A 27,500-nucleotide genomic window follows, 5' to 3' on the forward strand; every position below is an offset into this window, starting at 1 on the left:
CTCTCTCTCTCTCTCGTCAACTAAACACAGGCATCTGATGAGGCCTCAACGGCAACAGAGACAGCAGCATCGCCCTCATCTACATCCAGAAACCAAGGGGAAAAGGAAATAGAATGGCGTAGAGGGACCAAAGAGCCCCCGGGGTAAGGGGACGGAATAGGGAAAGGTGGAGGGGGCCTACATCACCAAAGGGAGATAAGCAAACAGACCACGTCAACCCAGAGGGGTTGGGGAGTCTTCGTTGACCAAGGGTAGGGAAGAGGGAAAGGTGACTCTCATCATCACCCCACCCCTGGGGGAAAAGGGTTGGGGGCAAAAAGGGGACAATTGCCACCAGGTGGGGGAGGGGACAAAGAGGGTAAATGTCACCACCCTTAAAAAGAAAAGAGGGTGTTATGCCACCGATGGCCATGTCACCCATAAATTTCCCCTCGGGGTGGAAAAAAGGAGGGTCTTTTAACCCAGGGTAGTTGGGGGAGGGGGGCATTGAGATTCGTCACCCGAGGAAGGGAGAGAGAGAAGGGGGGGAGGAGGGGGTGAAAAGAGGGAGAGGGCCCAGTCAAGTCATCCCCAAAAAGTTCCTGCTATCGTTCCGCTCCCCCATTGTTTCCGGGCTTTTATCTTGACAAAACAGAGGCCGCGGGAACCCAGAGGTGGATAAAAATTTATGGCCGTATTAATTGAAACGCTTCTCATTCATATCTCCCTCAACCCCCCACCTCCCTCCCACCCTCCCCCTTCTGGGAGCGGGGTAGGGGAGGGTTGTGAATTGCATGCAACGCGTCCCTGCCGTTTCAGAAAACAAATACGAGGATCGTATTTGTGACCCGAGCTCGCAATATTCGGACCTTGTGCACAGCCGCACGATTTAATCGAAGTGAATTATACACTTTAGTTATATTCTCTTAATCTACTGACACCAGTAGGTTCAATTTCTTTAACTGTTCATTAAAATCAAACTTATGCCGAAAAACGAACGGTAGTGTCCGGATGTGAATTCACAATGTAAGTTATCCATTTGTTATTTTCATATTTACTGTCGTTTCTTGGTCCTGTTCTTTTTCCTTTAAGCTTCATTTCACAATAACGTGTATAAAATTTAAAATAATAATAATAATAATAATAACTCTTGCAACAATGCCGTCACACATTGCTTACAGTTCAAAATGTTGTAATTGCGTCCCTCAACTATGAAGTGTGGAGAGCAAGCCGCCAAAAGTCCGTGAGAGAGAGAGAGATTTTTACCTGTACCTGTAGATTGTTCCACCCTCCGAGAATGGGGAATTACCTTGCCGTGGCCCTCGCCTGCCCTATGTGGACCCGAATATAATTTGTAACAGCTATGGAGAGAGAGAGAGAGAGAGAGAGAGAGAGAGAGAGAGAGAGAGAGAGAGAGAGAGAGAGAGAGAGAAATTTACCTTTATATTTATTTGTACCTCACCTTTCCTGTGTGAATCTGGCATTTTTTGCAGTTACTGCAAAAAATGTGAAACCGACATTATTTGTTGGTTATTACTTGCAATGTGAACCTGACATTATTTTTCGCATTTATCACTTTCAATGTGAACCTAACATTATTTCTTTTAGTTATTGCAAGCAATGTGAACCCGACATTATTTGCTGCAGTTATTGCAAGCAATGTGAAACTAACATTATTTATTGCATTTTATTGCTTGTAATGTGAACCTGACACTTTTTGCTTTTATTGTAAGAGTAATGTGAAACTGACATTATTTGTTGTAGTTATTGCAAGCAATGTGAAACTTGGCATTTCTTGTATTTATCGTATGCAATGTGAAACTGACATTATTAGTTGCACTTATTGAAAACAATGTGAAACTGACTTATTTGTTGCAGTTATTACACGCAATGTGAACCTTACATTATTTATTGCAGTCATAAGTTGCAACGTCAAGTAGACATTATTTGCTGCAGTTATTGCAAGAAATGTGAACCTGATATTATTTGTTGGTTATTGCAAACAATGTGAACCTGACATTATATGTTGGTTATTATATGCAATGTGAAACTGATAGTTTTTGGAGCTATTGCAAGCAATGTGAACCTGACATTATTTTTTGCAGTTATTACAAGCAATCTGAACCTGACATTATTTGTTTAAGTTTTTGCAAGAAATGTGAACCTGACATTTATTTGTTGCAGTTACTGCTAGCAATGTGAAACTGACATTACTTGTTGCAGTTACTGCAAGCAGTGTGAACCTGAAATTTGTTGGTTGTTGCAAGCAATGTGGCGCTGAAATTATTTTTGCAGTTATTGCAAGTAATGTGAACCTGACATTATTTGTTGCAGTTACTGCAAGCAATGTAAACCTGAAATTTGTTGGTTATTGCAAGCAATGTGAACCTAAAATTATTTTTGCAGATACTGTAAGCAATGTGAACCTGACATTATTTTTTGCATTTATTGCAAGACATGTGAACCTGACATTATTTGTTGCAGTTACTGCAAGCAGTGTGAACCTGAAATTTGTTGGTTGTTGCAAGCAATGTGGCGCTGAAATTATTTTTGCAGTTATTGCAAGTAATGTGAACCTGACATTATTTGTTGCAGTTACTGCAAGCAATGTGAACCTGAAATTTGTTGGTTATTACAAGCAATGTGAACCTAAAATTATTTTTGCAGATACTGTAAGCAATGTGAACCTGACATTATTTTTGCATTTATTGCAAGACATGTGAACCTGACATTATTTGTTGCAGTTACTGCAAGCAGTGTGAACCTGAAATTTGTTGGTTGTTGCAAGCAATGTGGCGCTTAAATTATTTTTGCAGTTATTGCAAGTAATGTGAACCTGACATTATTTGTTGCAGTTACTGCAAGCAATGTGAACCTGAAATTTGTTGGTTATTACAAGCAATGTGAACCTAAAATTATTTTTGCAGATACTGTAAGCAATGTGAACCTGACATTATTTTTTGCATTTATTGCAAGACATGTGAACCTGACATTATTTGTTGCAGTTGTTGCAAGATATGTGAATATGACATTTATTTGTTGCAGTTATTGCAAGAAATGTGAGACGGACATTATTTTTCGCAGTTATTGCATGAAATGTGAAAGTGAAATTATTTTTTGCATCTACTGCAAGCAATGGCATTAAATCTTTGGCACTGTGTACAAGATGCCAAATTATATTAAGCCATCGTTCTAGTTCACGAGACCACTGAAGTGACCATTGACAACGCGCCTTAGCCCATCAGCCAAGACATGCGCTGACTCTGACTTATATCTAAATATGTTCACTGATTGCTTTGCAATGGCTGAGATGCAGTAAGGAAGACAAGCCCATAAGTCAAGAGAGGCAGCGAGAGCAAAATGAATGATGATGCACGGGCAATTTCGGCCGGGCTATGATATATAATTGGTTGGGGCAGAGAGCGTCTGACACAGGTTCTAGGATGATGGTGTAGTTGAATAGCAGAAGATTCTGCTCTGAACTGGTGTGCTGGTAAATTTGGAACTGAACTCTCTCTCTCTCTCTCTCTCTCTCTCTCTCTCTCTCTCTCTCTCTCTCTCTCTCTCTCTTTCTCTGATTTTGTACATGTATGAAATTTTCTACGCTGGGTGCTACCTACTGTAGCTTCGCCACTAGGCCTAATTAGTTTAGCAAAAGGAAGATCACGCAAGTTTTGACAATTTTATTATTATTATTATTATTATTATTATTATTATTATTATTATTATTATTATTATTATTATTATTATTATTATTAAAATAGTTTTACCAAACCACTGAGCAGATTATCAGCTCTCATAAGGCTAACACGAAGGATTTGTTTTTACTTATATTTTTTTTATATTCTGTCAACTAAGTTACAATTTTCCCAAAATTACGTAGCACGCACTCAAAGTCAATCATGTAGGCCATAGGTATATGAGTAAGGGAACCATACCGATGATGAAGTCTTTTAACTGGTCTAATCAAAGCCACCCATAGCGTGAGCATGGTGCTGACATCTTTTTGAAAATGTTCTCACTATCAATGACGCCAGTTAACGACAGTTTGCTAGGATTCTGTAAATATGGGAACACGTTCGGAGGTCAGAAATAGTGACTCCCAGGTCTTTTAATAGGTTCTTTATCGTATTGGCATTTCCGTCGTGCTTGCGGTAGATACCGAAACTCCGTGATTTCTTCAAATTTCGTCCCTACTAAAGGTTGCTTCGTTTCCCTGTGCCCTGGGGTATACTACATCATCTACTTCATTTTGAAACTGTTACAAAGTTTTCCCAATCAAGTCTCATACGGCCAACAAGCGGGAATCGTCAACAATCATCGCTAAACGTGATAACAAAGATAACAGGACCGAGGAACGCTCCTTGCACGACACCTGATACGACGTGGGCTGGTTTGGATAGTGCTCCATTAGCAAATACCTGAAGCGTTCGATTTCAAAGGGGGAAATTGTGTAACCAAACCAGGTGCCTACGGGTCCACTAAGTCGATTTTCTCTTTGCATAGCGTAAAGTGGTCTACTACTGTATATCGAGAGTCTTGAGGACGCCAAGATAAATAGTATAGATTTCGCAACTTGGTCCCAGGAATCTGATTTTCGACTGTCTGGTTAATTAGCTGTGATATCGTAGACTTCACCTCGGTAAAACCACGTTGGGTGGCTGGCTGGGAGGAGATCATTACTGGTTAGATGTCCCGCGACTGATTTCCTTATGATTTTCTCAGATACTTTAATAAGGTGGGATGTTAAAGACACAGTTTAATAGGACTTCTGGAGGCAACTTTTACTGCTGGGCTTTACCCCTGGGCAAGCGATGGCGCGTTTGAAGATTTCTGCAGTGTCACTGTTACGAATTATCGCCACAGGAGGTAGATGAGTTTCTTCCTTTCTTGTCTATGCGACTTCGATAACACTGCAGACAAGTGGTCTCGGTCAGCTGCTAAGTCAGTTCTGTGAATGCCGATCACCTTCTCAATCATTTATTCATTCATTCGTTTCCTTCCGTGAAGTCGATTTCTTGCAGTGTCTGCGGATCGTCAATGAATGTCTAGTTGGATCGGTTATCTTGTGGTTCGCGTCCGGAGCTGAATTTATAGACGATTATTACGTTTGAAAGATATTCGCAAATTCCTTCTGGTGACTTAATAAGCCAGTCGTTTACAATGAAGGGGTCAACGACACTTTTCTTTTTCGTTATTTGCGTGTGTATGAATGAAAAGAATACTTTTAGATTTTGCGTTGTATTCCATACCGCTTCGTTTTGAGAGAGAGAGAGAGAGAGAGAGAGAGAGAGAGAGAGAGAGAGAGAGAATTAATATGAAAGTGGGATTAGTGTATTCCAGAACTGTCTCCTACATTTCAAACTATTCAGACCCATGAAAATCCCTTTGAGGAAACCTACAAAAATATAACGGTTCAAACAAATCATAAAATCAATGTACTCAGTAAAGGATCAAGAAAAAAGGCAGACTGGCGGTTTAACGACATTCGTCCACAAACAATAAGGAAGTGGGCAATTAATCCGACACTTTACTGCCTATATTATCACAAAGTGAAAAGTTACGTAGAGGGCAGCACGCGCACCGTTATATATGAAAACCTAAAATATATGCATCAAATTTTCCTCTGAACTGTGACCATACAGTTCGCCTAGTTTTTCCCTTTAATTTTCCTTTTTACTCCTAAAAAAAGAAACGGTTGGGGTTATGTCAACTTCCTACGTACAAAACGCTTCAAGAAATCATTACTTGGCAACTCATTGTGTCAACCTGATCACAATGAAGAGGAAATTAACGTGTCAGTATTTATTTCCAAGATGCCATAACGTGCGACTTTTCAAGTATAGCCTAATTACTGTGTGTGTGTGTGTGTGTGTGTGTGTGCCATGACCTCGATATCAAGAAATGTCCATTAATCTTTACTTAACTGAATTTATTCCCATCCAGGTTCGTATGATTGTCAAGGCCAATCCAACCTCCTTGTCCTAATCTACAATATGTTAACCTATAAATGGGAAAAGAACAAGTTTAATATCAACTTAAACCCTGAATGATCTGTCACATCGAACAGCCTAAGAGAGAGAGTAAGATAGTGACTTAAGTGAATAATATAATTACATAAGAGTGTAAGATAGTTACGAGAGTGAGGCAGTGACTTGAGAAAAAGAGTGACACAGGAGAGTAAGATAGTGACTTACGAAAGTAAAACAGTGACTGAGAATAAGATAGTAATTTAATATAATAAGACAGTACCTTAAGAGAGTAAGAAAATGACTTAAGAGAGTAACATAGTGACTTAAGAGAGTAAGACACTGATTTCGAAGAGTAAGAAAGTGAGTGTAAGATACTGTACTTAAGACAGTGACATAAGAGAGTAAGATAGCGATTTAAGAGAATAGGATAGTATACTAAAGCCAGTGACATGAGAGAGTAAGGTAGTGACAACTGAATAATAATTAACAGGTGAGACCGATCGGACACGCATACGTAACTTTTCCGAGAAGTAATTTACGCGCAAATATCAGTTACGTGTTGTTGGTTCCAACAGTCCCAAGGTAAACGTGGCGTCCAGTACCGTTACGTTGTAACGCCACATCACACTTACAATAAATCAATCTATTTCTCCTTTTTTCAGTTATGGAGTGAACATGGCCTCTACCTAAAAAGTGGCACCGTTGATTTGTTGTTAGGGCAGATATTCAGCAACTAGAAAAATCTTGTGTTTGGTAACTGGACTAATTATACAAAACTTTTAATTTAGTCACCAACTGGTACTAAAATCGTGTATACAGCAACTAATTCAACACAAATAAAAGTTTATTTCAGCCTAAATTAAACTACACTAATTTAGGAGACAATTTAAAACCCAAACTTCAAACTGAGTGTCAATACACACACAACACTCACATATACTTATTTATATATACAGTATATGCATATATATGTGTGTGTATACATATAAAGTATATATTTATATATATGTATATATTACATACATATATATATATTTTACATATATATTATATACAGTATCTACATGTGTAATATACATACATACATACATACATACATACATACATACATACATACATACATACATATATATATATATATATATATATATATATATATATATATATATATATATATATATATATATATATATTAGGCATATAAAACACCACATCTTAAATAAAAAACTTCATCACGTGCACAGAAACCTGGAACTAACCAAAACGATACACCAAAATGCATTTTGCATCCTTCTACATCACCCTTCGCTTCATGGGATCAATTTACGCATTACATCTAATAAAATATCCGCAACTCGACTCGCGGAAAGTCGTGCAGGCGCGCTAATGCTTCTGCACGCATTTAAGACACACACACCCACTATCTCTTATGAGCACCACTTTTTCTGACAACAAGTAACGACAAGATATATAGATAGACAGATATATATATATATATATATATATATATATATATATATATATATATATATATATATATAATTTTATAATACATTGTATATAGAAACATATATATATATATATATATATATATATATATATATATATATATATATATATATATATATATACTGTATATATATATAATATATATATATATTTTATATATATACAGTATACATATATATATATATATATATATATATATATATATATATATATATATATATATATAGTATTAGTATGAGGATTGACTGGAAAGAGAGAGAGAGAGAGAGAGAGAGAGAGAGAGAGAGAGAGAGAGAGAGAGAGAGAGAGAGAGAGAGAGAGAGAGAGAGAGAAAATATTACCTCTTCCGAAGTATCATTTCTCTCAAAAGTGCAGAAGTAAAAACCTGGTTCCATATCCATCTTCAAATCTAATCAACTCCTTAGTTTAAGTCAATCCCTGTACAAATCCCACGGGCGCCCCTAAAAAAAATCAATAAATAAATAAAACGAAATTCGACGAAAACACTTACCTATTACTTTGTAGCTTTGATTTCGATCGAGATCGCTTAGACGTTTTGTACCTGAAGTGCTCGGGCATCGGTAAGGTAGAGGCATACCCATGCTCCATTTCTGAAAGGGAAAACAATAAGAAGAGTTATTGTCTGTCTTTACTAAATAGGTATGTACTCATGCAATCTTACTGAATCTGCAAAGGAATCACAAAAGGAATTATTGACTGTCTTCACTTAATGGGTATGTACTCATGCAATCTATACTGATTCTGCAAGGGAAACAAAAAAGGTGTTATTGTCTGTCTTTACTAAATGGGTATGAACTCATGCAATCTTACTGAATCTGCAAGGGAATCACAAAAGGAATTATTGATTGTCTTTACTTAATGGGTATGTGCGTATGCAATCTTACTGATTCTGCAAAGGAAACAAAAAAGGAGTTCTTGTCTGTCTTTACTAAATGGGTATTTACGTATGCAATCTTATTGATTCTGCAAGGGAAACAAAAAGGAGTAATCGTCTGTCTTTACTAAATGGGTATTTACGTATGCAATCTTACTGATTCTGCAAGAGAAACAAAAAAGGAATTATTGATTGTCTTTATTTAACTGGTATGTACGAATGCAATCTTACTGACTATGCAAGGGAAACAAAAATGGAAATAGTGATTGTCTTTACCAAATGGGTATGTACGTATGCAGTCTTACTGATTATGCAAGGGCAACAAAAAGGAAGTTATTGTTTGTTTTTGCTAAATTGGTATGCATGTCTGCAAACTACTGACCAAGATGCTGGCCATTAACTTGTCTCGTAAGTTTCGAGAAGACGCAATATTCAAAACGGGGAAGAAAGTGTATTAATATAAGTAAAAACATAATAAAATATATGAATAAATAAATAAATAAATAAGTAAATAAATATATAATTAATAAACAAACAAATATATATATACTGTAAATAAACAAGCCGAGGAAAGGAAAGTCTGAGCTGAGCAAGAAAACTGAATGCTCAAATGGAGATATAAAAAGTATACGAATAAATACATAAATAGATAAGTAAGTAAGGAAGAAAATAAATAAATAAACAAGGATATGGTAAGTCCGAATTAAATGAGCCCCCATCTCTGGAAGCACTGAAACAGTTCGGCGGAAATAATTTTTGAAATCTCAAGAGTCACGACACCAATAAAATTTGGACAAATTCAGCAGGGTCTCCACGTGGGAAATAAATTTCCCATCGGAAAATCAGAGCTTAGAAAAAACAGCAGTAATAATCTCACAGCTGAACCAAGAACGAGAGGTATGAAAATATCACTGCCACAAAGTTACTACAATCATATTTCACACAGACACACACACACACACTCACACACACACACACGCACACGCACATATATATATAGGCTATACATATAGGCTATATATGTATATAGAACAAATATAATAAAACTAGTATATAAATATAATAAAATAGTATATATATATATATATATATATATATATATATATATATATATATATATATATATATATATATTCACAAAATAGCCATACAACTTTGTGTATATTCATATTACTCGTTTTAGGCTTCAATAAGACAGGATGGCTTAGATTCCAGATTCTTTAATTTACAAAAGTACAGGCATCGATACCTGAAGAAGACTGTGTGTCATTGAAAGCTAGTATTTTGTAAATTACAGAATCTGGAATCTAAGCCATCCCGTCTTATTGAAGCCTAATATGAGTAATATGAATATATATATAAAAAATATAAATACTGTATATATTATATATATATTATATATAGGCCTATATATAATAAAAGTACTGAATGCTTTAGCGGCTAGAGAGAGAGAGAGAGAGAGAGAGAGAGAGAGAGAGAGAGAGAGAGCAGCCAAGCTAACCTTTCATTACTGCTGCTCACAAGTGACTGCAGCACCTCACCTGAACCCGTATGTAATTAACTCTGTACTGTCTAATTACACATTTCCAAGTTGAACCTCCTCTCCTCTTATTTAGACAAAGCAACTTCCCTTTATTATACACACATACACACACACACACACACACACACACACACACACACACACACACATATATATATATATATATATATATATATATATATATAAATTACATATATATATACATATAAATATATATATATAATTTATATACAAATGTGTATACACAATTATATATATATATACATATATATATATATATACATATGTGTGTGTGTATATCTATATATATATAACACGTAACGAAACCAAATAAGCACTGACTTTTATAAATGCACGAGGTCGAAGCTCGTGTAGGCTAAAGACCTGTTCACTTACAAAAACATTGTCAAATCACTCTACAAAAACATATATTAATGATGCTGAACAATTTTATTTTAAGGAAAACGAGAAATGGCTGAAGCCTTTATTGTCTATACTCCCAATATCATTATTATTATTATTATTATTATTATTATTATTATTATTATTATTATTATTTACACTGGAATTATCCATTAGGAGCAACTCAGCACAAGACCATACCTCTTTTAAAGTAAGCTTCTAGACAAAAAATGCCTATATGCAAATTAATAAATTAATCAAGAAATAAAAAATAAATTAAGAAATAAATAAGAAAAAACGCACAATAGTCAAAACAAAGCTAGACGACAAACACAATTTGATTACCTAACCGAAACTAACGCAATACATACGGCCTCTCTAGAACAGTGGACTCGTATGCAAAAAAAAAAAATGTATTTGATGTAAACTCAGCATTGAATAAAAGAGAAATCTATAATACTTGACGGTTACTGAGGAAAACACCAGTCTAAAAAAACCGTGACTGTCTCTTCCGATTACAAACTGCGTGCAAATCTGGGGTCATTTTATGAAGATTCACCTTAACCCCCTGAGGCCATAGGTCGAGAGACGACTCTAAGAGCTCTTTCCGTTACAAACCTTCGGGTCAAAAAATAAGTGGTTGATAGCTGACGCAAAAAAAGGTAAATCATAAATATTATCACTGTTGAACACAATGCCATCACGTCTTAAAGAATGAGTTAACATTTGCTTGGAGCAAGACCGCAGGCCACTGACTTGCAAATCGAGATACCAGAACGGGAAATAAAGTAGAATACTAAAAAATATGAGTAAAAATAGAAATGAAACGAACAAGTGCCTGTATGAAAGAACAGACACATAAATAAATTATAAATATTAAGTCAATACAGAATCATTATATGAAAGTAAAATACAGTCTCTTAAATTAATATAATCACATACTTCTGCGGTGTAAGGAATAGATGACATATATATATATATATATATATATATATATATATATATATATATATATATATATATATATATATATATATATATATATATAATATATATATATAAATATATATATATATATATATATACACTATACATAAGTCATCTATACTTTCTATATATATATATATATATATATATATATATATATATATATATAGGCCTATATATATTGTGCAGAGAGAGAGAGAGAGAGATATTTGTCACAACAGTACACGACACCTAAAAGCAGCACTTACGATCATAAACAAGCACATCGCACTCATAATTCAACACGACCCCGTATTACGCACTGCGACTTAAACAAATGAACTACGAACGAAAAACCTCAATTGCCCGTCTAACCGCACTTCTTTCATCTCGAGAGATCTTACCACGCCCTACTATGCGTTTTGGGGTTTAAATCTACCCCCTTCAAAACGCAAAAGTCGGTCTTCGTCAGAGTTTACCCCGCTGACATTTATGGCCCGCGTAGCTACCTACCTACCTACCTAGCCTACATGCCATCAGCCACACGCCCGCCGTCGGTATTTGACATTTCCTACAAAGAGTGGCCTTCTCCCCATGCAAAATTGTCAAGTTCAACGTCAGACTAAATCTTGCCAGCTGGCCCGCTGTCTTGTACCCTTTTTGAAAGTTTCAAGGTGAAGATGTCGGGATAAACGGGGAAGGATAAATCAGAGAAGTTGGCAAACTGATAGATTTATTTCCTGTAGTAAATGATTGGAATACAGAATTTTGGCCAAAGGTCAAACGCTGGGACCTACGGGGTCATTCAGCGCTGAAACGGAAGCTGACAGTAAGAAGGTTTAAATGGTGTAACAGGAGGAAAACTTCGCAGATGCATTGTGAAACAATTGTTAGAGAGGGTGGAAAGTCAGATGGACGACAGAGAATATGTACGGAAAAGGAATGAAAGACGTTTCAGCTAGGGGCCGAAGGGTTGCTGCAAAGAACATTTGGTAATGCCTACAGTCATCACGTGAGGTGCACTGACGGCACTAACCCTTTACGGAGTGTAGTAAATGATGGAAACACCTCTTCAGAGAGGCGTGATATACGATTCAGGAACTTTGTCGGAAGGATCCTCGAGTTCCGGACTTTCAATATACAGTATATATGGGAATGCCGTGGGATTACAACGTCTGCCATATCTAACGCCTATTCAGAAGAGACGTGATATATGATTCGGGAAGTGTATTGGAATCGGAAGGAAGGTGATAAGTACAACTGGTCAAACTGGTTAATCCTCGATTTCCGGACTATAAGTATATAGGCTATGAGATTACTGTGGGATTACAACAGCCCCCACATTTTTTGCTTTTCGGGGACGATTTCTCTTATATTTTCTCTGTTCTTTTTAGTGCACTCAGAAAAAAATTATGTGCATCATTTACGTCTTTTGCCTGTTTTAACTATGTCGTTTCAATGGTTTCGTGAGAAATAAAAAAACAAACTAAATAAAGTAAACAGATTATAGTAAATTCAGTAACTAAATAAAATTTTTAAAATTGTAAAACTAAACAATGAAAAGGCTCGCTTGACTGTTTCTTAGGTCAATATTCTATGGACACCTTTCCCCTTTATTACAAAATATTTTTATTAAAGTTATGATTGCCAAAGCAATACAGAGTACATTTATAGGACATTAGATTTTACCCGAAGCTGGCATTTGCAGCCACTAATCCTACGAAAAACGGGACAGTGATTAATCACTATCAGTTTGAATATTCTGATGTTCATTATGCGGTTTAGGGGTAAACAGTACGGTTTCGTTTCGAAAACTGCAGGTTCTAACAACACCGCTAAAGATATCCTTACACCGTGAGGTTTCCAAACCAAATGCGAGGTTTTAACAACAAAACTATACGTTGCAACGATAAAATTTGAGATTATAACCATTAAACAAAAGAATACAGAACTTGAACTTAGGATTCTGTCATCAGAAAGTAAGCTTTGAGCACAAACATTAAACAAGTAAAAACTGCGCCTAAGTTTCCTCGGCGCAATCGAGTTTTATGTACAGTGTATAATGCTGTACGAAACTCTCAGCCACGGCCCATGAAACTCTCAGCCGCTGCCGTGGTGGCCTGTGTTGTTGGCACCTATAGCGGTGCCAGATGCACGATCATGGTTAATTTTAGCCTTAAATAAAACAAAAACTACTGAGGCCAGAGGACTGCAATTTGGTGTTTGATAATTGGAGAATGGATAATCAACATACCAATTTGCAGACCTCTAGCCTCGGTAGCTTTTAAGATCTGAGGGCGGACAGAAAAAGTGCGAACGGACAAACAAAGCCATCTCAATACTTTCTTTTATAGAAAATTAAAAGTGGAGTTTTAAAACTGTAAAGAAAAAAAGTACAAAAACTTATGATACTTGATTTGTCCTTTCTGGACAAACAAAGACCCTTCTTCGTCCCTTCTAACATTAATTAAAACAAAATATTAAAAGCCTCTACAACGGAATACAGAAATTAAAACATGACCAACCATATTTCAAGTTAATTGAATGAGTTAATAACGTACAATTATTGGTACTACCTTAATTATATATAATTATCAGAGTACATCCCTGACCTGGGTAAAGTTAGTGATACACTTCCTCGTATATCGAGAAAGATAATAATCCAGTGATTATTGCCCTTTCACTGTTAATGAATTAGCAATATTTGAATGTGCTTCAAGGCACAGGTAAAATGAAGGGATATCCTTTGCCAGGTATCCAGTGGATTCTTGAAGATTCTGTTTAAGTTTTACGCTTGAACTTTTCAATAATTACCCAGCACGTGTCTGGAAACTGGCATAGGCTATACAGCTGTGCCAACGATACACGTGTATAATACGAATGCAACTCTCGACAATTATAAGTTAATCAGGAACTAAACAACCTTATAATTCTTTCTACTCATAATAATGATTTTCTAACAAGTGCCTGTCTCTGTATTTTTACTTATGAAAATAACTGACTGCTTTTCAAGATATTTATTGTGCCTTCAAGCAATATTTTTGTACGCTAATAATTCTAACAGTCGGCTTTGAGTAGGGAAATGTTGATAAAGGCTAAATGACAATTTAGACCGATAGTCTCCCTATACGTATATCTTACTGTTTTGTTTTAGTAATAAATTGTCAAGGTAATGTTCCCATGTAGACTAAATTATTCGAAGCATTTTAATCAACGAGGTATGGTCCTACTATTAGCAAATGGAAGATTTACGACGAAATTTCTCTCTCTCTCTCTCTCTCTCTCTCTAAATATAGCTTTTCTGTTTTCGTAATTAACATTATAAGCCTACTATTATACTCAAGCTGACTGTCAGCAGTTTATTGAATGAAAAAGCTATTTAGGGTTATCACTAGGATAAACTGCAATTCAATTTATGCACAGTCTCTCTCTCTCTCTCTCTCTCTCTCTCTCTCTCTCTCTCTCTCTCTCTCTCTCTCAGTAAATATGCTTCCAATTGTGCTGAGATATATATATATATATATATATATATATATATATATATATATATATATATATATATATATATATATATAATATATATAGGCTATATATATATTAGTGCGCATGTATTTAAATTAGAACCATCCCAAAGAAATATAAGAACAGTGAATCGTTAGATGAAAAGAACTCCCACAGAAGCTGTAATTGATGAAGAGAATGAACATAACGTCACAAAGCACGGACTCAAACCAGATGAAAACATAAATTTAATACAGGAAACAGAAAGACAACAGAAGCTTTGAAAACTGAACCGAGGACTAGGAATAAAGATATAACCAACGTTTACGTCTGCTGCAGATATATACAGCCAAGCTCTTGCGGATACAATTACAGATAGGTAATTCAATCCTTGACCAAGCGAATCAAATTTCACTGAAATATCTCCTTTCTAACAACTAATTCGGACTCCTCTTCCAGGAAAATCAGCTTAGCAGAGGTCTGACTTTTACTTCTTTGGCCTCGTCAGTCAGTGCTTGAAGTCCTTGACTTTTCGGTACTGGAGGATTACTGACTCAGGATTACCACACGGCGTCGCACAGTCCCTGGTACTAGCTGCCCGGAAATGACGAAAGCATGCAAGATTCTATATTACGCAGCGTCAGAAAGCGTACAGTACTAATTAGCTGCAATTGCCTGGCAACGATGATTTCAAGTAAGGTTACAGTCAAAGCACAGAGACTCCTTGGTTACAGTACTGCATGAGTTCACATAGTCTCTTTCCTGACCCTGTTCGCCCATAGAGCGAGGGTTAGGCTACATGATTGCAATCCTGCATGGATTGTTAACTATACTACCGGAGAGAGAGAGAGAGAGAGAGAGAGAGAGAGAGAGAGAGAGAGAGAGAGAGAGAGAGACTTGCTGATTGCAATCCTGCATGGATTGCTATCAATTACACACCAGAGAGAGAGAGAGTTGCTGATTGCAATCCTGCATGGATTGTTATCAATACTACCAGAGAGAGAGAGAGAGAGAGAGAGAGAGAGAGAGAGAGAGAGAGAGAGAGAGAGAGAGACTTGCTGATTGCAATCCTGCATGGATTGCTATCAATTACACACCAGAGAGAGAGAGAGAGAGAGAGAGAGAGAGAGAGAGAGAGAGAGAGAGAGAGACTGGAAAAAAAAAACTTCTCTTGCACTGTTTGATTGCAATAAAACCTGCATGGATTGCTATCAATTACACGACACACCAGAGAGAGAGAGAGAGATGAGAGAGAGAGAGAGAGAGAGAGAGAGAGAGAGAGAGAGAGGAGAGGATTTTCTTTGATTGCAACTCCTGCATGGATTGCTATCAATTACACACCAGAGAGAGAGAGAGAGAGAGAGAGAGAGAGAGAGAACCTTGGATTACAAGGTAACTCATGAGCTAGAGAACGACTGAGTCAAACAGAGAACCTTTCTTACAAGGTAACTCATGAGCTAGAGAACGACTGAGTCAACAGAAAGACAATTAATGAAACTGGAAAAAAAACTTCTCTACTGCACTGTTTGAAAGCATCAAAGATAAGGAGAAAAAATAAAACCTTAGTGCTACACTTATTGAAAGCATCTCGCACAAGTGAGCTTCATAAACTGCTAGGCCTTTGGTCTCCAGAAATGAGAGTGGCATCGTAGCTACCACGACATCCCAAAACCAAGTCTGAAGTCCTTTCCTTTTCTTTCAGGCCCGGGCTACATAATGGAATTTGGAGGCTGTCCCAACGGCCTTTACAAACGGCGAGTACTGTGGCACATATGAGAGGAGGAGGAGGAGGAGGATTGTTCTTTGAGGCAATAACTGACTGTTTAGAGTAAGCCAAAATAATTCTTCTTCGTTTAACGTGCCGTTTCCCATTTTTCGTACGAGAGAGAGAGAGAGAGAGAGAGAGAGAGAGAGAGAGAGAGAGAGAGAGAGAGGTAATGGGGTTACCAAGGCTGGTGAAACCCCCGGTGCCTTATTAAACATTCGGCACCAGTGTTCCTAAAGGGTGCCATTGCGACCTATCAACACTTGAAAAAAAAAGAAAAAAAATTCATAAGAACGATCCAGATTAATCCAAACCTTATTTTCTTCTCTCTATTTTCTCGCTTTTTTATTTGTTATCTTTCCATTTCCTTTGGGCACTTTGCTCTGAGGAAACTTCTCTTTTCGAATAATAATAATAATAATAATAATAATAATAATAATAATAATAATAATAATAATAATAAACAGTACGGTAGCTCAATATTCGAGACCTTTTATGTGAAAATACGCAGACTAAATGAAATCTCATACTTATGCTAAACGGGAAGCTTGCACTTAAATGAATGTTTGAAACAAATGGCTTCATTTTACTTTTTTTTAAAACAAAATTAAGTGGTGCTGTCGTTCTCTAATTAGTACACAAAATTACTCCTCCTGTGATCGCAAAATTAATTCCTACCCACCGAAAAGCTGAAATAGTAATTTAGGGTTTCCAAAATTTAGTGTAAATTTTATCATTTTCCACCATCGTCGGTAAAACTAAACATTTATCGCAATGACCAAGCTCACTTTCAGAAAGAGCTACTCTTATCACTTGAAGACTATACGTAACTGCAAGTTTCATAGATAACAATATCATAATAAATACTTGCATGTTTCCATTATTATTATTATTATTATTATTATTATTATTATTATCATTATTATTATTATTATTATTATTATTATTATTATTATTATTATTATTATTATTATTATTATTATTATTCAGAAGATGAACCCTATTCATATGGAACAAGCCCACAGGGGCAACTGACTTGAAATTCAAGCTTCATAGTCTATGAAAGCTTGAATTTCAAGTCTGTTGCCCTGTGGGCTTGAAACAGCATATTCTCAGGAGTTCAATAGAAAGTAGTAACAAGGCAATAGGAAATACACAAAGAAGAGATCGCTTACTAAAAAAATTAAGTTATTTACGCGTGGTCACCTAATTTCATGCAACATTTCACATGCTTTCAAATTCCAGGCCACAATACTTGCGATAAACAAAGAAATAAATAAATTATATCAAGATCCTCGAAATTATTCTACCGAGTGTATTCGCATCCATAAGTTGAGAAAATCAGACCATTCAACTTGACTCGAATTTATGATGAACATGACACAGCAAATATGCAACCAAGGGATTAAGGACGAAGGTGGGCACAAGGAAAGGTAACCACACTGGGTCATGAAGAACGTTAGAAGGTCAATCAGTCACATGCGCCAACTGTACATAGGCTACTCCAACCACACTTTTCTTCTTTTTTTTTGCGACGGGTACTAGCAACCAGATATATCAGCCTCATTTTCGTGGCCTTCTACAAGCTAAATAAGAGACAACGCCTACTGACCCGCCTCTATGTGCTGACTCTAAGACCTGCGCAGAAGAGTTTCAGAGCATTAGTATTAGATGCTAATCAGCTGCTCTCTCTCTCTCTCTCTCTCTCTCTCTCTCTCTCTCTCTCTCTCTCTCTTCAAGTCAAAACCGGATAACTTAAGTCACTATGCCATCCCAGGACTTTTCAGTTATTCTCTACTTTGTTCTAAAGGTTTCAGAGTTACGCACTGTCTTCAACAGTCTATATTCTCTACATGATCTCTGTTTTTATATTCTACATGACCTCTTAACATTGGTTCATCTTTCTCTTTTTTCGACATTCCTGATTACAACTATTACCCTGCACGGATGAACCATGTCAATGGTTGACATAGGCTATTTATATACATATTCTGTAGACAACCTTCATTAAGCTCACACTGCTGCACTTGAATAATTTCATACGTTCAGTCTACAGCTCACCAAGCCCTTCGTCTTCTATTGCATAACTAATAAAGTTCTCACGTGTGCTTAATTTTTCTATAAATTTAACCCAAATCACTTATCAAACCAAAACGAGGAAAACACGGAACTGCAATGATTTAGTTTTCTCCACCAACACCTTGATTTCATGCACTCATATCCTTACATTTGCAATGAAACGATGTCGTTCTTGCTCAGTAGTCTCTGCAACTTCTTTTCCAGTTACCAATTCAAATTTCATCATCCACAAACGTCAGCTAATTCATTATTTATTCACAACTCTCTTTTTCTTGAGTCTCCTCAGTTAGTGAGACATTTTTCTCAAACCTACCCTTACAGACAACCAGTCGCTCACTTCTAAATATTTCTACGAAAGGATTCCGTTATCGGAAAAAATCTCATATTACTCTTAACATACTGTACTACTGTACAACCCAGCGTAAGTGCTGGGGGCAAATTTAAGGGTACTAATAGATGTACCGGTCACTAATGATGCCCACTGCCCTGTCCTTAGCTCAAAAGGTTAGCACACGCACCTCTTAGGGAAAATCTACTAAAAGTGAGCGGGATTTGAACTTAGTCCCATCACCTGACGTTTGAGGACGACTGTAAAAGTGACTGCAGGAACTAAAGAGGCCAACTATGGTAGAAGAATGAAAAGGCAACAAGCGTTAAAGGAGTTACAAGCGAGATCCTACTGTATGGTGGCGACAGTGCGACTGAGTGGTTGACGGAGGTTTATAAAGTATTTCTGGATGCGGGAACGACTCCAAAGAGTGAGAAGAATAATCATCCCTTGCATATAGATAAGGGTAACAGAAGTGAGTGCCTGAACTATAAGGGCATAACATTACTTTGTGTACATGGGAGGTGCATGGTAGGAATTTGACTGAGAAAGACGGGAAACAAATCTGATAAGGAAGATTTGTGAGTTTGGACAAGGGAGAGTAAGTGTCAAGTTTGTAATGAAATAGTGTGACTTGAAGAAGTTTATGATGGAACAGATGAACAAGCAATACGGAGGGCAATGAGGCTGTATGGGCTACGAGATTATAATATATGAATGTTATATGTAGGCAGGAGAGTGACTGGTTTGGTAGAAAACGAGGCTGACAACATGATGTATTATGTCTCCATGGCTATTTTAATATCTTTCCGGAAAGCGTGGCGGAGTCAGAGAAAGGACAGTAGACGAAGGTTCATCATAGTTGTGGAATAAAATAATGGCTCATGAAATGAGTGTGGAATGGCGGATGTTTGCACATGACCGATTGAGGATAGTGAAGGGAAACTGCAGCAACTACTGAAAGTGCTTGCAAGAGGAGAAAACTGAGAGTAAATGTGAACAAAACTAACATTAGTTACATGGGTAAACGGCAACCATAAAGATGGAAAAATGATATGGATGGAGTAAAAATGGAAGTACATGACTCGTACAATTCTTTAGAAGTAATTATGATGGATAACGGTAGAACAGGAGAAGAGAAGAGCAGCAAGGAAGAAAAGTGCAAATGTTGAAGGGGAATAAAAGAAAAAGGGGTCACAGCTGTCGAGATCAAATGTTTGAGCAGAACGTACAAGTGGTTTAAGAATAACCATGCGATAATTATGTGGAGACTTAGAAGTGAAGGGGTGGATCTGAGGCGCTCAGATGATTTGGTTACTTGAAACAACGGATGACATTATTAGTTGGTGATAAGTGTATGATTTAGCAATATTACTGGGAAAGAGGGCAGTAAGAAGTCCTACAGAGACGTATTAAATTATCTTAATTACTATGGAATGCAAGAATGCATACAAATCTATTAGAAATGAATGGCCTAGTGCGTGTAGGGGTGGGGTAGGGGGAGAGGTTTTTCAGACTGCTAAAACTTGTGCAAGTGTACGGAGCAGTCATTGCTGTGGAAGTTTTACTGCACAGGGGGTTCATCCACGATTTAGCAGGTATAGTCTACATACGGCAGTGACATTGTTTTTGCACCAGGGCCACACCGCATTGAAGGAAGCGGATGAGAGAAAAAATGCACTCTGTTTAAGTATATAGCCTATATATATATATATATATATATATATATATATATATATATATATATATATATATATATATATATATGTGTGTGTGTGTGTGTGTGTGTGTGTGTGTGTGTGTGTGCGCTTGTTTGCATTATATTTATACATGTGTGTATGTATGTATGTATGTATGTATGTATGTATGTATGTACTTAAACCTTAAGTGTGTCCACGCTACAAACGTACACGTGATTAAAGTCTTTACACCGAAATCTGAGTTTATCGCCAGTCTTAAGAGCGCTAAATACCCAGCAGGCAGATAAGATAAGAGGCCTGTCTCCATGCATGTACCCCGAAAAAAAAAATTACATAAGCAACGAAAATATTCCTGAGCACGTAGGCCTATAAGGCAAATGTACTGAAGCTTTTTACAAAATAATGTTGATAAATAGCGACTGTATGAATGTAAGATATTTAACCACACAACTTTAAAAGTAAATTTTAAACGTTTGTTTTCATAGTGACTATTTCATTACACTGTTCTCAGCTACTGAATGATAGAGAATGAAAATTAAATAGCAACCAACTTATAGGTCTAGCCAACGGCTGCGTCTCATACTCAACTTATGCCTATCGATTTACTGTTCCCTTAACTCCCCCTCCCTGGCCAAAAGGCCTATGACGCTTTCTTTACCCAGCCGTATTTGGAGAAAAACATGTGAAAGTAAATATTTAATAACATTAATATTCATGATTCAATTATAGCATTTAAAAATCAATCTGTATAACAAAGTAAGAAGTGTACCCTTGAACAGTACGTCAATCCTCTCAATAAAAGTGTCGAATTATATATATTACTGAACAGTAAGTCAATCCTCTCAATAAAAGTGTCGAATTATATTACTAACTTGTTAAAATACAGTATCTTTTAAAGCTGAAAACAAACGTTTAGAAGCCGTTGTCCTGTTTTCTTGCAAAGCTTCAACACTCAAGCCAGGTAATAAATGGCAAGAATTAAGTAATAATAATAATAATTTGTGTGAGAATAGACAGCTTGTTGACGAAATATAGAATGATAATTTGCTTCTAATTTTATCACCATAATCATATCAAACGTGCGTGTATACATTTGTATCTATAGCCTCGCCATAGCCATGCTATGGTCGTGTTTAACGTTTATATAACAGTTGCTATGTAGGCTTCTTTACTTTCGGCGCTCCAGAACTCCCTAATTTACTTCGTAATCTTAAGATCTCGTCTTCGAGCAGTAGACTTAGCACTGATCTTTTCTCTCTTACACATACACTTTGAATATTCGCTTTACTTATGCGTGCTCAGACACTTCCTTGCCTACTGCACTTTCTTTTCTATCTTTCGTTTTCACACCTTATCAGTAATCAAGCTCTCTCTCTCTCTCTCTCTCTCTCTCTCTCTCTCTCTCTCTCTCTCTCTCTCTCTCTCTCTTGTATGTGTCAATGTCTCTGCGTCTCTCTTTCACACACATACGGACACAACTTCACTCATTTCTATGCTCTAAAACTACCTTCAGTACCTCCAATTCCCAGTTTTCCATTTCCAAACTTTTTTCTCTTCTCTCTCTCTTACACACACACAAACACACAGCTTCACTTTTCTAAATACTCCAGAAGTCCGTAATGAACACCCTGTTCCCTGTTTTCCATCTCCTAACTCTGTAGTATATCAGGCACTGTACTAATCCCTCTCTCCATCTAGTTTGTCTGTCATCTCGAAATATTTACCAACATCACGACTGGTCAGAACTTCCACGGCACGCAACACAAATTTCGATCGATCAATATTCAAATCTGGGTAATCAAAGAAACTTAATACGACTCTCAACTCGCCGATCCATCAAAATAGACCTAGTCACTTCAGCAAATGACAACCAAATCGACCATACAGGGCCATCTATACGCGCTGCTGTTGAACCTCTGCAATAATACACAATGTTGACGGAAAACGTCGACCAACATAAGCCAACATAGGTTGAGAGAGCAACCTGCGTAGCAACAAACTTCGATTGCTTTGTTCTGTAAATTACAATCTGATAAACAAGAGTCGCTCTGATATTTCAGTGAAGTGTCATATCCCTTGCAATAAAACCTTTCTATTGGTATTCAACTGGGTATGTAGTCAACATTAATTGAAATGCCACGATATATATTTTGAATTGTAGTTGTTCCTCTATAAAAATCATTTTCAAATTATTTCTTGTTCTGTTTCAGCAAGAATTCTTATTGGAATTCTATGGCTAATCCATACCATATTTGCCTCTTTGTGATTCTGATTACTTCGGTTAGGCTGATTCGATTCACCAAATGGACTGACAACTTGATCAATCGAAGATGTGGGGGGTGGGGGAGGACTGAATCTCGTCAATGTGGTCATTCAACTACGCTGTGCATGTTAAACGACCTAAAGAAAAAAAGAAAAAACTGACAAGAGCACAGCTCCTCCGTGAGCTGCCATGAAATATGCGTTTAATCGGTTTATGAATGTGAAAGTTGATGTTGGGGGAAGAGATTTAAGCTACACACTCACAAACAAACACATACGTGTGTGTGTTTGTGTGTCCGTGTCGTGGTGCCTCTCTCTCCGTCCGGATGCCATCGCCTGCCTTTCATTTAAGCAGTCTGACACTCATCCTGCTGCCCCAACCTTTTTTCGAGGCACCCAGGTGCCCTATTAGATGACCCTGCCCTCTCTCTCTCTGGCTCTACCTGACTTGCATGACCGTGCAGGAGGAGGAGGAGGAGCTTTCGAAAACGAGCCTGGGATGCCAGGGAGAGAGAGAGAGAGAGAGGGAGAGCCTCTTGTGAAAGGGAACATGCATGAAAGCAAAATCGATGTCCTCTTTTTCCCCTTAGAGCACCCCAAAACAGCCACATCCAGGGACGCAACCAACTCGAAACTTACCCCGCTCCCGCCGCTCGATATATTCTGCGGCCTGGATAAGGACATCCAAGCTCATTTTCTGTAACTGTAATAAATAAATCCACGAGAAAGCCGCGGACGCAACGCCGTAGCGCTAACACCTTCACTTCACAGTGCTTGTAAGCCAACTGCTGTCAAAATCTCTCGGCCACCTTGTCCCGAGTGGTTGATTATGTGACGCGCGCCACCATTGGCTGCAGAGTTTCTATGTGCCAGCGCCGGCCAATCGCCGCCGGAGAGACAACAGGCCAAGAGAAGGCATCACGTGCGTTTCATGCCTGCTCCGCGCAAGGGTTGCTCAGAACATTACGCGAGTAAAGAAAGCCTTTCGTTTTCGGTAGTATCGTTAACATTTACATAACAAGAAGGAAACTGGATTGAAATGGCTTCGTGTTCACCAGACAACGATGGAATGAACGTAAAAGAAGTACAAAGGTTGATTACATAGATCGTTGGTGAGGTTCGGTAACAAGATGACCCAAAACCCAACTGAACGTACAGTGAACACGCCTCAAGTGCAGTCCCCTCACAGTGTTACACACCAAACGTTGAATTCTCTCTCTCTCTCTCTCTCTCTCTCTCTCTCTCTCTCTCTCGCCATTATGTTTATTCATATAACACTGCACACTCCATATTCCTAATATTTTTGTAACTGTTGTTAAGAAACCCATAACATTAGTTGTAGCACTGGCATTTCAGTTAACCAGTAAGAGTAAAGTTTTGGAACGTTTGACCAAGATGTTGGGGAATTTTGAATGAATATTTTCCCAAACAAATTTTTATTCTACCAACAACAAAAGCAAGTGTGTGTACATATGAGTGCAGGGAAACGCATGCTCACAATGGAACATAACTGCTCTGTAACCTTTTACTTACGCACGCACAAAAGAAAAATTAAGATAAGCAAATCCTTGGAAGCGGAGGGACGCATTTCAAAATGTAAACAACTCTTGCTTGGCCCATCTCTTACTAGACCCCCCGCCCCCCATTAAAAATTTTCACTGCGTCGTTGGCGCTGATATTAATTAGTGATTATAAGGAAAGGAAATTTATCGCAGTCACCTATCATTCTCCAATAACTTAATTATGGACCCGGGTGCTAAAACTTTCACTGCTTTTTCAGAGTTCATTCCGACCTCATTTATTTTTTCATGTACTAGTTTATAACTGGATATGCTAAATAATAGATATCGAATTGGCATTCCTATTAGCATCTGCATTTTTACTACACACACACATATATATGTATATATACATATATATATATATATATATATTATATTTATTTATGTATTTATTTATTTATTCATTTTATGTAAAAGGGTATACAGACATATACATACATAAATTCAATGAATCCTAAGACGATATAATTGAGACGAAATGACAATATTTCTCCACACATCAACAATATATATATATATATATATATATATATATGTTGCTCATAAATACGCGAAAGAGGGTACCATTTAAATGTTATATTTCGGAAACTATCTTTTCCATCAACCTATCCACTGAGGGAAACAGTAGCTTCCGAAATAAAGCGCTGTTTGGCATTTTCATACGCAACCACTATCTGATGAGTGGCCCAAGGTAACCTTCCATAAAATGTCAGAAATTCTGGTGAGTGGCCCAGGTAAGCTTCCATAAATTGTGTGAAATTCTGATGAGTGGCCCCAGGTAACCTTCCATAAAATGTAAGAAATTCTGGTGAGTAGCCCAGGTAACCTTTCATTAAATGTAAGAAATTCTGATGAGTGGCCATAGGTAACATTCTGTAAATTGTACGAAATTCTGATGAGTAGCCCTAGGTAACCTTCCGTAAAGTGTACGAAATTCAGATAAGTGTCCCAAGGGAACCTTCCATAAAGTTTACGGAATTCTGATGAGTTGCCCCAAGTAACCTTCTGTAAAGTGTACGAAATTCTCATGAGTGTCCAAAGAGAACTTTCCACAAAGTTTACGAAATTCTGATGAGTAGCCCCAGGTAACCTAACCTAAAGTGTACGAAGGCCTGATGTGTGGCGCCAGTTAACCTTCTGTAAAGTACGATATTCTGATGAGTGGCCCAGGTAACCTTCCATAAAGTGTACAAAATTCTGGTGAGAAGCACTAGGTATCCTGTAAAGTATACGAAATTCTGATGAGTACCCCAGGTAACATTCCGTAAAGTGTACGAAATTCTAATGAGTGGCCCCAGGTAACCTTCCATAACGTTTACAAAATTCTGATGATTAGCCCCAGGTAACCTAACCTAAAGTGTACGATATTCTGAGTGTAAAGTACGAGTGTCCCCAGGTAACCTTCCAAAGTGTACAAAATCCTGATGGTTATCTTTTTGTAAAACGATTCTGGAGTGAGGAGCACTGTGAGGTATCCTGTAAAGTGTATGAAATTCTGATGAGTGACCCCAGGTAACCTTCCATAAAGTGTAATGATATTCTGATGAGTGGCCCCAGGTAACCTTCCGTAAAGTGTACGAAATTCTGGTGAGTAGCCCTAGGTATCATCCTGAAGAGCCCTAAAGTAAAAATGAAATTTAAGAAATTCTGAAGAGAGCCCTAGGTAACCTTCTCTGTAAAGTGTGCAAAATTCTGAAGAGAACCCCAGGTAACCTTCTGTAAAAGAGTGTACGAAATTCTGATGAGGTAACCCCAGGTAACCTTCTAAAGTGCAAATTGATGAGTGGCCCCAGGTACGAAATTCTGATGAGTGGCCCCAGGTTTGATGAGTAACCTTCTGTAAAGAGTGGCAAAATTCTGATGAGTAGCCCCAGGTAACATTCTGATGAAAGTCTTTCTGAAATGTGCGAAATTTGATGAGTGGCCCCAGTTAACCTTCCATAGAGTGTACGGTATTCTGAATTCTGATTTGTGTAGAAATTCTGATGAGTAACCTTCCATAAATTATACCTTCCGAAATTCTGATGAGTGGCCTAGGTAACCTTCTGTAAGTGTGCAAAATTCTGATGAGTGGCACCCAGGTAACGTTCTGTAAAGTGTGCGAAATTGATGAGGCCCCAGGTCCGTAAAAATTTGTGAGCGGCCCCAGGTAACCCTTCCATAAAGAGCACGAAATTCTGATGAGTGGCTGGTAACCTTCCATAAAGCGTGCATAAAATTCTGATGAGCGGCCCCAGGTAACCTTCCATAAAGTGATGAGTGGCCTCAGGTAACCTTCTGAAAGTGAGTGGCCCCAGGTGCCTTCTGTGAAGCATAAAGAGAATTCTGATGAGTGGCCCCAGGTAACCTTTCTGTAGCCCCAGGTAACCTGTAAAGTGTACGAAATTCTGATGAGTGGCCCTAGGTAACCTTCTGTAAAGTGTGCGAAATTCTGATGAGTAGCCCTAGGTAACCTTCCATGAAGTGTACGGAATTCTGATGAGTGGCCCCAGGTAACCTTCCATAAAGTGTACGGTATTCTGATGAGTGGTCCCAGGTAACCTTCTATAAAGTGTACGAAATTCTGATGACTGGCCCCAGGTAACCTTCTGTAAAGTATACAAAATTCTGATGAGTGGCCCCAGGTAACCTTCCGTAAAGTGTACAATATTCTGATGAGTAGCCCTAGGTAACCTTCCGTAAAGTGTGCGAAATTCTGATAAGTGACCCCAGGTAAATTTCTGTAAAGTGTACGAAATTCTGGTGAGTGGGCCCAGGCAACCTTCTGTAAAGTGTACAATATTCTGATGAGTGGCCCTAGGTAACCTTCCGTAAAGTATACGAAATTCTGATGAGTAGCTCCAGGTAACCTTCCGTAAAGTATACGAAATTCTGATGAGTAGTACCAGGTAACCTTCCGTAAAGTGTGCGAAATTCTGATGAGTGGCCCTAGGTAACTTTCTGTAAAGTGTACGAAATTCTGATAAATGGGTCCAGGTAACCTTCCGTAATGTGTACGAAATTCTCATGAATGGTCCCAGGTATCCTTCGGTAAAGT

At 37.6% G+C, this 27,500-nt stretch overlaps 1 protein-coding gene across 3 annotated transcripts in view; it reads right to left on the reverse strand.

Annotated features, from left to right (window-relative positions):
• Window positions 1-27,500, reverse strand: part of LOC136835180 (max dimerization protein 1-like) — a 672,429-nt gene that overhangs the window by 607,035 nt on the left and 37,894 nt on the right. Inside the window, exons 1-2 of one of the 3 annotated variants that reach the window (XM_067098400.1) lie at window positions 23,541-24,068; window positions 7,972-8,071 (exon numbers count right to left, since the gene is read on the reverse strand). In XM_067098400.1, coding sequence (XP_066954501.1) covers window positions 7,972-8,071; window positions 23,541-23,595 — 155 coding nt within the window. In that variant the 5' untranslated portion in view covers window positions 23,596-24,068. Of the gene's footprint in view, window positions 1-7,971; window positions 8,072-23,540; window positions 24,069-27,500 lie in introns of those variants that run through there. The other 2 variants (XM_067098402.1, XM_067098401.1) reach the window with 2 other exon arrangements.

The sequence above is a fragment of the Macrobrachium rosenbergii genome, chromosome 55 (assembly GCF_040412425.1).
Source record: "Macrobrachium rosenbergii isolate ZJJX-2024 chromosome 55, ASM4041242v1, whole genome shotgun sequence".
NCBI lineage: Eukaryota > Metazoa > Arthropoda > Malacostraca > Decapoda > Palaemonidae > Macrobrachium > Macrobrachium rosenbergii.